Below are 13,645 nucleotides of genomic sequence, written 5' to 3'. Positions count from 1 at the left end.
GAGCGAAACATAATTGACAGCACAATTGAGTTTCAATTTCAACAAACCACAATTATGGTGATCAGTGTTTGCATATCAATGGCTCATTTGCATTTAAAAGGACACACCCAAAAACTGCACATTTTTGCTTACACCTAAAAAGTGGCAATTTTAACATGCTATAATTTGGCTATATGGTATTTTTGAGCTAAAACTTCACAACTGGGGACACCAAAGATTTATTCGACATCTTAAAGTCTAAAGTGAAATGTCCCCAATAACAATTCATTAGCAAATGCTGAAATTAACATGAACTAAGATGCATAAATGTAGATGTATTGTTTATTGTTAGTTCATCTTAGCTAATGCAATAACTAATGTTAACAAAGGTGTTAACAAAAAGTAAGGTATCACTTTACAATAAGGTTGTATTTGTTAACATTAGTAAATGCATATACTGTAGTTTGTCATAAATGTAGAAGGCATTGTTTATGTTAGCTAATGAATTAACTACTGTTACTAAAAGTGTAACCAAAAAGCCATTTGGGTTTGACATGCTGACAGAATTGCTCATTTTGGGCGTTATCCTTTTAAAAAGATAGAGCAGCTTAAATGTTCTGTTTGTTTAGTAGCGGCCCAAAGGAGTAAATGCTCAATGAGAAGGTCAATAGTGTGAAGGGCAAGGGCAAGAGATTATTTATAGAACCCCAATGGACTTCAGAGACAGGAAATGGTCCACTGCTTCAGAAAACATGGAGGATTTTTAATAATGCATGAGAAAAATCCCTGTAACTTTAGAAGAGCTAAAGCAGGCAAATGACTGGATTGGCTGGACTACGGAAGACTAAATATGGCCACGTATTCATGACACTGAAACATTACAAACCTTCTTGATACAGTACTGTGAAAAACACAATCCACCTTCATAAATCTTGAGAATACACTGACAATACTTCACCTTCTCTACAGCTGAGTATCGACCGGCTAGCTGCTTCCTGACGTCGGCCATTTGGTGGTCAACCTTTTTCATGTCTTTTTTAAAGTTTTCCCGAAATGTCAAGAGAGGCTTTTCCACCTCGCTCTGAAGCTAAACAAAGACAGAAAGTGTTATTCATGTCAGACATTCTTATCTAAAGCAAATTACAGTGAATGCAAGGTATTTATTTTACGCATGTGTGTATACCCTGGGAATTAAACCCACAATCTTTAGTGCAATGCTCTACCAACTGAGCTACATGAATTTGTTCTAGCAACTAGTTTACTACTGTTCCAGTAGCTCAAAAGGTAGAACATGAAGCGTTCATCTGTTGAACCCCAAAGGATGTGGGTTTAATCGAGGGAACACAATCTGATCAAATGAATATCATACACACAAAAAGGGACGAACCTAACCCGAAACAACCCAGCACATTTTATAATAAACCTTTTAGATGCGTTTGCAGCAGGCACTTATTTTCACAAGATGCATGATGTGTTTAGAAACAATTCTCTGAAATGACTTTACACAAACTTAAAAAAGCATAGGCATGTAGCAGTACAGAACTACTGAATTAAACTATCAGTAAAATTTATTATTCAGAGAGCAAAACATTACTGTAGACAGCTGTGAGTCTAGCCAAAAGTATACATTATAAAGAAAACAACGCTTAATGTGTACGAAAACTATCCTGCATGTTACTATAACATCCAGCACAGCTAAGAAATGTAAACTTACTGTAGGTAAACAATTCAAGAGTAAACATAACATCATGGACTCTATGCAAGACCATAAGGGTCCTCTCAGGGCTGTTATCAGTTTGTTATGTAGGATTTGTTCTGGGCCGATGCGACCTTGTACCTTGGAGGAGAACTTGAGATGAACTTCTGCTTCATCCGCCAGGCTTTTCTTTAGCTGGGCCCAAGCTTCTCCAAGTGTGCTGAGATGACAAGAGAGCAAGAGTTCAGACAGAGCATCTAACGGTTTATTGACTGTTAGATAGAAGCTGACCTGCATTATACATTAACTACTGTACTATTCAATGCTTTGGACATTTCAGGATCTAATATGGGTTATATCTGTCATATTAGATTTTTCCTTTTACTCAAAAGTAATAAAATTATGAATGCCTTCATCATCTGTGGGGAAAAGCTGGGGCCCTTATTGGGCAACTAAGAGGGCGAGAGGATCTGAAAGGATCAACGTTGTCTACCTCATTCCAGACATTTTTTGGATGTTGGGGAATTTAAAGTGAGCCAGAAGCACCCCTGTGGAGAAAGGTTTTTCCTTGTGGTTCAATGCACTCATTCAAAGGAGCACTTTGAATGTAAGACACGCTTGGAATTTGACAACGTCCTGCATATGGTTACAGAAAGTACATACTGCACCTGCCCTGAACCTCTGATAAGAACTGAGTCATAACTATAAGATTGAATACCAATACTATTACTTTGTAAAGAAGATACATGTGTATAAATGTGAGCCTATGAAATCCAAAGTCTCAGAATCTAATTTTGAGATTAGGAGAATTCAAATTAGATTTTACTTTAATTTGATCTTTGACATGATCTTTTTAAGGTCAGTACTAAAGATATCATGGTTATATTCTCACTAGATGCACCGATATATCGGCCAATAATCTGTATTGGTCGATAAAAGGAATTTTTAACACTATCGGCCCATAGTCATGGATGCTATGTCATGGCAATCAAAAGAGAAAAGGAAATTGCAATGAATTTGTGTATGGAAAATGTAAAGAAACATCACCACTATTAATGGTCATATGCATGAATAACAGTCAGAAAATGTAATCTTCAGTATTTAGTTAATGTAAGTTAATATAACCAGGGTTTAAATTCAGAGCTGAGCCCCAGCACATAGCCCAAAGGTCTTGCTATGCTTCGCGCCCGCTAATGCTGGTGCTTGTGCACTGACGCAAAATGAATAAAGTGTTTTCAATCATTCCTATTGAAGGTAGGCATCAGACTCATTGATTTGCAACATTAAATGCAAGTTCAGGTGCTTTTTAAAATATTTTGGGTCAATCTTTGGCACAGCTTCAAAGCTGAAACGTATCCAATCCTATCAGAGGTCCATCTTGTCACTGAAACACACCAGTGTCACTGAAACACATGTTTCCCATGTAATCCCAATTTAACCCCTGAATATAAACACCAAATATCGGCATCAAGTATCAGACGATAATAAATCGAATAATGAATAATCAGCTATCGATATCGGTGGAAAATATAATATTATTAAAAATAATAATCTTTAATTCTCACCGAATGTTTTTTACATTACGCATGAAGATTTTATACAGAAAACAGTTAATGACTAGCTGGTTTAGACTGGATCACAAATCTGAAACACATAGCATTCCCACATGAGCACCTCAGCTTTGTCTGGAGTAGGTTTGCTAAGCACTAGGTTGCAGCCTCCAACAAAATGACCCATGATGTGAATGAGCATTTGGAAACGATACACCCTATTGTAAAGATCAACATACTGCACTGATAGCATATGATTAGCTACCACAGGACAGTCATGGGATGCCAAAAATGCCCTGACAAACGCCTGCAATCCTACAACAATGTTTTCTACATACATCCAGACAAACGGTAAATTGAAAAAAATGCAGACGTAGGAGCTCGCCAAAAAAACAATGGTCATTACAAGCGACAACACAACTGGGGCCGAGATGAAGAATAATGGGAGGATTGTGCTGTGTGTCTTTGGGAGAGGGTGGGCGTATCTCTATGACATGGTCTTCATTGTATATGAAACAATTAGCCTTCTCTACCAGACTAGGTCAGCAGCTGAAAAAGTCACTTGTGGTTATGTTGAGTGGCATACAGTACAGTGTTGCAGTAGGCAGCAGGAATAGATTTGCAAACTTTAAAAGAGTAAAGCAACTGCCTATTATTTACAATAAAAGATGGGTGATGAGAGGAGACATTTTCGGCATGCTCTTCATGTCCAGAGAGAATGTAGCACATTTGTCCGAAATATTTTTAAAGGAATTTTAAATATCGTTGGAAAAGTACATGCATATCTATAGTATATAGCTACTGTAGCACAGAAAAGTATTGCAGAATAATAATACATGTCCTTCAAATACAAAGTTGAAGTGGAATTTTTAATCACACACGTACATAAATTAAAACCTGCTCGTCTTTCTTAAGTAGATTTGTGCCATTTGGTATTTATTTATAGTCATATGCACGCAAACACACTGCATGCCTAAGCGACTTATTGTCCTTGCGGTATAATTTGAATTAAACACAGCCGACTAAAACATACAGATGTATTTTGATCATTCATTAGGTAGTGTGCACAGCCGATGGCTGGTGTATGTTTTCAATTGTTTCTAATGGAAGCACCGTGCTTTTTAAAAAACCCAGCAGCTGGCGGGTTCTGTCTGCGCAGAGCGCCGAGAGTTGAACATTTTTTGGGATGAAACGCTCAGCTCGTCAATGTCACTCTCACTTGGCCGTCCAATCACAGTGGATGAGGGGCGGAATAAACTTCACAACAACCGACAGGCGCATCGTTCAACGACTGATAAACAAAACACAACTATCATTCCAACCAAGGCGATCAGCTAAAAAAACGCTGGCAATCGGCCAGAGTCGCCGTGTGCCTGGTGTTTTAACAACTTTGTGGTGTACACACTCCCTTAGGGGCCGATCACACCAAAGACGTTTATGGCAGTTGCAGGCGCCTTTTGTTAATGATTTTCTATGGGCAGTGTTATGCGCGTTATTTATGCGTTTTTTTGGAGCACCCAGAGCAGAAAAGCGCCTGATGTCATTCACGTCCTTCCATTCAGTCAAATGAGTGGAGAGGCGGCCCTTTCGTTGTAGTGAATGAAGTTTACAGTTGCTTAAAAAAAACAGACTGCACTTACAATCTCTCTCCTGCTTGTTTGTGCACCTCTCACCCTTAACAAGGTCAAGCAAGCACCCTATTTTTAAAGTTTCAACCAATATGACAGTTAACAGCTAAAGAGCCCTCACGCTTCAAATTTGGTTGACAGGACAGCTACATCGGTGGTTGACCGGCAATATAAAAAGCGCCTTGCGTTTCCAAGCATTTAAAATGTGTTTGGTGTGATTAGCCCCTAACTGTTCCTTTTGTAAGTCGCCACTTCATGTAAACAACAAGTTCTTGATATACCTCGGCCGAACATGATCAATACTGACAGTAATGACATCAGACGCTTATACGCAACAGTTACACAAGCATGAACTGAAAAAAGTATTAAAAAAACGGAGAACTAAACTGAAAACAAACCAAATTTTTTTAGGAGGCTTTAATTGCCTTATTACTTTCATAAAGTGGTTAGAACAAAACAAAAATATGAATAACAAATTATATATATATATATATATATATATATATATATATATATATATATATATATATATATAATGGATCATTTAATGCAAAACACCCTAAAGTCTCAAAATCCAAACGAATGGAACGGGAGGAATGCACGCGCGTCAGGCTGATCCACAAACACACATCCTCTTTTTAGCGTGCACAAATTGTAAGATAGTGATCCAAAATATAACCACTGAATTTACAAATATGTCTCTATTTGTACAAATTGATGCACATTGACGTAAATATTGAATTTCACGGACACAAAATGAAGGCATTTGTTTGGTTCATTCATTGATAGTTGTCTGTATTTCAATCATAAAATGCTTTAAACAGCAAAAAGAAATTCTCAAAATCCAAATAAACAGAATAACACATCACCTTTTGTAACGTGCATCAAGTTCACAGATAAATGTGCTACATGCACATTTATCTGTGAACTTGATGCACATTACAAATGTATTTTACTATCCACAAGCAAATGTCTTGAGATTTGAATATGTGAAATTCAAAATTGAAATGAAACCTTAGAGACAGTTTGTTATTTATTTTGAGTTTAATTTCAACCCATAGATAATCGCTTCCGACTGGGATTCACAGACTGATTCTGTGACTGATCTTATTGAGACACACGGAAAGCGTTTAAAACATCGTTTAAGTCTGTGTATGTGTGTGTGTAAACATCTGCTCTGGTGGCAGCTTTTTTCAGTCACAGATGAGCCAAAGTAAAGCCAAAGTGAGAAGCTTCCCTCACTAATAGTAAAATGACCAGTAGGTGGAGGAATGATACAAACGGTGAAGCAGTTACTGTTATGTTATCAGTAGAATATCGCACGGCTGGGAAAGGCCCTAAGCCAATCAGATTCGAAAAACAAAAACACTGTTGTATAAATACATATAATGTTATAATCTCTAACATAGCAAAACAGTTTTTCAATATTTTACTATGTTCTTACTTCAACTTAGACAAATAAATACATACCTATATTTTTTCAATGCGTGCACTTAATCTTTGTGCAGCGTGTTTTGAATGTGTTAGCATTTAGCCTAGCCCCATTCATTCCTTAGGATCCAAACAAAGTGCATGATGTAAGAACACAATTGTGGTGTTTTTCTTTAAGACTGAGTATTCCAGATACTAAATGCCACCTCCATCATGAAATTAGCTGAATGCTCTCGGCACGTATTATAAGTTCAAAATATACTTTTGCTTGAAATCTACTTAATTTGCATCAGGCCATTCAGAAATACCATTTTGTTGGCAGAACCCATTAAGAGTCTAATAAAAAATGCTAGATGGACTTACTTCAACTATATTTCTCTAAAGGGACATTATGACACTTTGCAAACTTGATAAAAAAATGTGATTTTGTGCATAAAATATATTCCCCTGCTGTTTTCCTTCAAAGCAAAGTTTTTCAAAAGAAACATACCCTTCCTCCTGTGCAGCGAGTGGGATCTGAGAGAGCTTTGATAGATTCTTGGCATACTCCTCCTCGATCTTGATTCTACAGACATAAATAAAACCAGCAAAGTTGTGTTAAGTGAACTATAATGTGCAATATTGCATTCCACACTTACAACTGAAGATATGACAATGATGTAAATAAAGCCTGTTAAGATGCTTCAGTGATGAGGCCATAGCACAGATGTGGTGTCCTGACTTTCACTCACTAGGGTCATTTCCTTCCCAGACTGAGAAATATTTTTCCTCAGGGAAACTGACATTTGGCATGACCTCTTTTACACATTACTAATAAACTGTAGTTCTTTAAGTCCAAATCTCTGTGCAAACAAACAGTATTAAAATTAATATAAAATAAAGATCTGGTTTGATTTACAAAGCTAGAAAGAAATATGAAAGCATCTATCATAACAACCTAGTAAGCAGGGTATTTTCTCATTTCTATAAAGCTACTACAGCCATGAATGAAATACAGGAAATGAGTTTCCGGAAGTTGTATGTGCAGTATATTGTTATTTAGTCAAGGCAACAAGAATAACAGCTATCAGATAAAAATAATGTGAAACTTTACCACAGATCTTGCAAAAGCAATCGTATAGTTATATCTGTGGTGTTTGTAGTGAGACCATAGCTAACACACATAAAACCATGGGTGGCTTCTCATTATCAAGGTTACATCAGTGTAACCATGGTTGCTGTATGATGAACTATGGTTTAACTATCAGTAGCTATAAAAAAACATAAAAACAACTCCAATAATAGTTTAGCCTTGCTATTATAAAAATACTGGATAATTTTCGTAAGGGTCTTTTTAAAGGGATTCTGACATCATTTACTCATCCTCATGTTGGTCTAAACCTGTACGAGTTTTTTTGTTCTGCTGAACCCACAGGAAGATATTTTAAGGAATGTTTGTAAACAAACAGTTCTGGAGCACCATTGACTTCCATTGTAGAAAAAAATACTATAAAAGTCAATGGTGCTCCAAAACTGTTTGGTTAAAACATTTATCAAAATATATTTCCGTGTTCAGCAAAACAAACAAATGTATACCGGTTGAAACAACATGAAGATTAATGTTGACAGACTTTTCATTTTTGGGCAAACTATCTAACTTTTAAAGTCTCTCTGTAGTCAATCATTTTATCATGTCAAAATCATCTATCTTTAAGCATCATGATAGCAAATATAAAGGTTTTACCTGTCACAGTAATTTCTTCATGCTTAAAAACAACTTGAATGTCACTCTACACCCTTGCCTCATATAGAATTCGCGGATCTATGAATATGCAAATCAGTCCCCGCCTCCATTCTTTCGCACCACCATAGATATATATGTTAATAGATGCTACATTCTGCAGTTTCATACACATTTGCTAAGTTCGGTTTCATACAATGCATACGTGAACTGTGCGTTTTGCAGCACTTATCTTTTATTGCTGATGTTAATGTGTGAGCAAAACAAAAGACTGAGCCGAATCTATGCAGCATCCATACATAATATCTATAAATCGAATTATTGATCCACATGTTGAACTTTATTGATGTGATAGGTTACATGTTTGTGATGCTGGAAATGCAGGAATGAGACTCCAATTTTAGTCTCCAATTTAATAGAGAGAATACTTAGTGATGGTGTTGGATGATGAATTGGCACAGGGCTTACAGTATTGAAAACACCACATAGACATATGATATAAACTTTAAAATAATTTCTAAGGTTATGCAAGGAAATCTTTATCTACAGTATAACAGAAATTGTGTCTTTGCTACCACATCATTTCAAAAAACATATTTCTGAAAACAGCAGGCTGCGTATTTCTTTTCAGACAGAGCTGTTAAGAGATGACAGTCTAAAGTTTACCTCTCCCGCACAAAGTCAGCCATCTCTTTCTGCATCTGTTTTCCCTTCAGTTGTTTTTGCACTAAAACCTCAAATCCTGACATGGTGGCGTTTCCCTGTGGGTCCTTTTTGTCTGCCTGGATCAACAGACAAGAGAAGAGACGATTCATGTGCACAGGACCGTGCTAAGGTGCCAGATTTGCTCTGGAGAAGGATTAGTGGAATATTCTCAAATCAAAGTTACCCAAATCAGATGAGAAATCTGATGCTTATCAGAAAAGTCTACTTTAACTTTAAGCAGATAATATAAGGAGGTGTTTGTGAGTTTTTTTAATGATGCAACCTCACATCTTTGTGGTTTCACAGTGCTTCTCAGCAAGTTTTTCCTTACCCAAAAATAATCACAGTAGCTCCACTCATCTGGTTTTAGCAGCTGCTGTTCAGACATGTGCAGTGGAAGAGGGAACGTCACACTGTTGATCTACAGCAAAAGAGAGAGAGAGGAATCGCCCAGGAAAATCAGTTCACAGCAGGATATGGAAGAACCCAAAAACCCAAGAATGTGAAGAATTTACTCAACTTCTTCAGCGGGTCGGTCTGCCAGCAAGTGCACCGTAAACAAAGTGATATAATATTAAACTATGAAATATTAACAATTATTATCACTTTGATATAAGTCTAGATACATGTCCTATTGCTAACACTATGGCAGGAGTAATAGTTATTCTCTTACATGGAAAGGATGATTCCACACAGGGCACAATCACAAACACATCCGTCTCCACCCAAGCCAGTAAATGATGACCCTTAGCTTAATTCCAGTATAAAAATGGAAAACATAACTAACAGAAATGAGCAAGTGAGCAGTAAATTTACCTCCTGGAAATATGCATATGTACATCAACATGGCTTTATCTCAGGGTTCATCATTAGCCAAATATAGTCACTTTTCACACTGTTTTTCAGGACATATAAAAGCAAACGTCATGTTATTTTAACATTGGGTCAATCGGTGCGATCTGTTTCTGTGCTGTAAACAGACTGAATAACCAGTGACTGTTCCAGCAATAGTTGTTCAGAAAAACATCTGTTTAGCAATTAGAGCACAGCATGGAGCCCAACCAGCTGCTTTTAGACAAAGAAAACATGAGGACGTCTATAGTCAGTCACCGTGACATGCATGATGTGACTAGTACTGCTACTTCGATATTTGAGGTTTATCAGCTTCACATTTGAATAGCATATACATTTACACTTTATCATTTAGGCTGTTTTCACACATGTTGGTGCGCAACGTGGTGCGACCTCGGAGCACAGCAGATCACATTGTATTATTTTTCAGTTAGTTTGGTTTGTGTTCACATATGTTGTTTTTACCGTACTCGAAACGCCGCACAGTACACCCTGTGACAACTGTCAGTGCTGTCATTGGTCTCTGACAACTCGGACCATAAACATTATATACGTACATGCCTTATGATGTGCTGGAACGTAATCCAGCATCGCCGCCATATTGTATGGGTCTCCTCACTATACGCCAGCACCAGAGTCAATCAGAGTCAACAGAGAGAAAGCAACTATTCCCGTATTTTGTGCATCTTGCGGTTGCAATTAACCATGCACTATTGTTACCAGCTCGCATTGGATTACCTTTCACAAGTAAATTGTTATTTTACCATTCATAATATTATGTCATTGTACATTACTTAAGTCTGAAAATCCAGTTCAATAGTTCGCCTGCGCATTCAGTCTATTGAATGATGGTAAAATAAAACTTGGCTTGCTGTCCTTGGAGGGAGCTCAAACCCAAGGCTCAGCTTGAGCCCAAAGTTCACGCTGTGCGGATGATGAAAAATAAAAGGAAGGAGGGGATTTGGGGAGGAGGAGGGATGCCGGATGAATGGTCACTGGGAGGATGTGGAGATTGACTCGCCTAAATAGGCTCTCAAAATGATTGACAGGACTGAATGTTTAGGTTCCTCCTGAAACAACGTTTGAAACTTCATAAAAAATTCAGGGAACTATGATGATTGCAGAAATAATCCTCAGTAGAAATAAATGCAGTGGGGGGCGCATTGGGGACCCATCCAAGATGGCGGCAGCACTGATACGTCAGCTCCAATAGGCAGTCTCAGTCTATAAGGCGTCTACGTGTATAATGTCTATGGCTCTGACCCCTATGACCACCCCCACATGTTTCCATGACAACCAACATGACATGAAGAGCTGGTGAGATATGGTGATAAACGAAGCACGTCTGTTGACCCTGGTACTGCTCTATTAAACGCCTTCTCACGGAGCCGTTTGCTGAAAATCCCATAAATGTCACTATTTTTGTGTGTGGAGGACAGATATGCATTTATGAAATCATCGTCCCAAACTTCTAGGAGACAGCGAATCTATGCAACGGACCAAGATTGCCGGCAACTGCTACTTGCTGCCATGTTTGTTGTTTACCCACAATACAACACCCGACTCACAACGGAAGCCCAGTGGCTCAAAATCCAGAGGTCGAGCAGCTTTCACACCACTTTGTTATGACAACTTGACCATAAACAAAATCATAACATAACATAAATCTGTCATAAACATGACATAGCAGAATAATTATGAAACTTAAGAAACTACCTAGATTTATGGGTTAACATTACATTAAACGGTCATTTAAATGTTAATACTATGTCAAAAAAATTTAAATACCTTAACCAAATGCAACAGACACGTCAAAAGATTATACTTAACTTTATGTACAGTATGTGCACAATACATAAAAATCTGACAACTAACAGAACCTGTTCTTCCTCACACAGAGGGTTCTGAAATGTTCTGACATAGAACAAGAAACTAAAAAACATAAATGTAATTTAAATAACTGTTTTTTTTTTTCAGCGAAATGGACCCAACACTGCATGGCTTAATCCATTATTGTATTGGTTTCATTTAATTTTAGATGAATCGGTCTCCAAATGCAATAAAATATAATTATATCAATTTTAATTATTATTATTATTGGATGATTAATTTTATTTCTCTAACACATGTAGGAAACTTAAAAACCATTATGAACTGAAGAATATTCATGACGCTGTTATAAAACTATATGAAAGAGTATTAACACTTAATGACATTTTAATGACTAATTTAATTTGTATCACTGGTTAAAATTGGTCAGTTATGTTGTCTTGGCTATGTTAAGTTGTCATGACAAGTTGTGATGTATTGGTTAATGTTTTCATAACAGAGACATCTCAAACTAGGTCATCTTTTCATTAAAAATGACATAACTGAACGAATGACACTTAATGACAGTTGTCATAAACGTGCATAAAATCTCCCTTATGTTCATGACACGTGTCATGTCATGAATATGAAGGTGTCATGTCAGTCTTATGAACACCCCTTAAGTAAAGTCTTACCATGTATATTTTTTGTTATTTTCTACCTTTTAAAGGAATAGTCCATTTTCTTAAAAGAAAAATCCAGATAATTTACTCACCACCATGTCATCCAAAATGTTGATGTATTTCTTTGTTCAGTCGAGAAGAAATTATGTTTTTTGAGGAAAACATTGCACGATTTTTCTCATTTTAATGGACTTTAATAGAGCCCAACATTTAACACTTAACTCAACACTTAACAGTTTTTTTCAACGGAGACCTCCAAACGAGTCATAAGGGTATTATCTAGCGAAACGATTGTCATTTTTGACAAGAAAAATAAAAAATATGCACTTTTAAACCACAACTTCTTGTCTAGATCCAGTCGTGATGCGCCAGCGTGACCCCACGCAATACGTCATGACGTCAAGAGGTCACAGAGGACGAACGCGAAACTCCGCCCCAGTATTTACAAGTGTTGAGAAAGAGGACCATTCCTACGTTGTTGTATGTCAACTTATACTAATTAATGTCTTTGTGTCAGTTTATTGTTTACAATGGTCTGCAAATGTGCGTTTTATATATGTAACACGTGACCTCCCTACGTCACTACGCATTTACGTTAAGTCACGCTGGACCGGACCTAGACGAAAAGTTGTGGTTTAAAAGAGCATATTTTTTATTTTTATTGTCAAAAATGACAATCGTTTCGCTAGATAAGACCCTTATGCCTCGTTTGGGATCATTTATAGTCCTTTGAAACTCCGTTGAAAAAACTGTTGAGTGATGAGTTAAGTATTAAATGTTGGGCTCTATTAAAGTCCATTAAAATGCGAAAAATCCTGTAATGTTTTCCTCAAAAAACATAATTTCTTCTCAACTGAACAAAGAAAGACATCAACATTTTGGATGACATGGTGGTGAGTAAATTATCTGGATTTTTCTTTTAAGAAAATTGAATATTCCTTTAAGCATTTCTGTCACTGTCAATCTGTACACTTGACAAATAATCTTGAAACTTGATCAGATTAATTGAAAATCATTTTGTGCGTGTACTTTTTACAGTGCACCACATCACTTTTCTCCAGAATTTTCCGTTAGTGTTTCCAAATCATTATAAATGGTCCTACTTGATATATCCAAAGTTCAAAACATCAGCTGCCCCAAGAGCTGACATTGCCACCCACTAGAGGAATGTATGATGCTGACCTCTGGAATAGTAGCAAAGAAAAACTTCCCTCTCGAATTTAAATGTGCCGTAAGCAACTCACACAAAACGACGCTCACCACAAATTGCATAATGTTTTAATTCTGCCCAGCACTCACATTACACCAAAAGAGGAAATGGCATAGAATTGGGCTCATATTGCAACTAATGTCTCACTTCTTGTTTGTGATGTTCTGCAACATCTATGAGCTGGACTTTTCTGCATATCCTAAACAATGTGCATTCATGTGTTTCACAATCATTAGAGGTTCCTCAGGATCCACGCACTAATCTTTCGATGAGACGGTCTTACAGCGGTAAATTGTGCTTGGGCAGAGTTTGGTCAGGCTGAAGGTGGATAATATGAGAAGATTCAGACAATGTGTTTGCATTTACTGTAGCAAAGATAAAG

The 13,645-nt window shown here is 37.0% G+C and overlaps 1 protein-coding gene across 1 annotated transcript in view; it reads right to left on the bottom strand.

The window, feature by feature from the left end:
* Positions 1-13,645, bottom strand: part of LOC135734669 (growth arrest-specific protein 7-like) — a 61,829-nt gene that overhangs the window by 5,880 nt on the left and 42,304 nt on the right. Inside the window, exons 6-10 of the mRNA XM_065253550.2 lie at positions 9,041-9,130; positions 8,671-8,786; positions 6,775-6,849; positions 1,817-1,895; positions 938-1,066 (exon numbers count right to left, since the gene is read on the bottom strand). Of these exons, the coding sequence (XP_065109622.1) occupies positions 938-1,066; positions 1,817-1,895; positions 6,775-6,849; positions 8,671-8,786; positions 9,041-9,130 (489 nt within the window). The remainder of the gene's footprint in view (positions 1-937; positions 1,067-1,816; positions 1,896-6,774; positions 6,850-8,670; positions 8,787-9,040; positions 9,131-13,645) is intronic.

This window comes from Paramisgurnus dabryanus, chromosome 1, assembly GCF_030506205.2.
Source record: "Paramisgurnus dabryanus chromosome 1, PD_genome_1.1, whole genome shotgun sequence".
Taxonomy (NCBI): Eukaryota; Metazoa; Chordata; class Actinopteri; order Cypriniformes; family Cobitidae; genus Paramisgurnus; species Paramisgurnus dabryanus.
The sequence above is the reverse complement of the archived record's forward strand: the minus strand, read 5'-3'. Positions and strand labels throughout refer to the sequence as shown.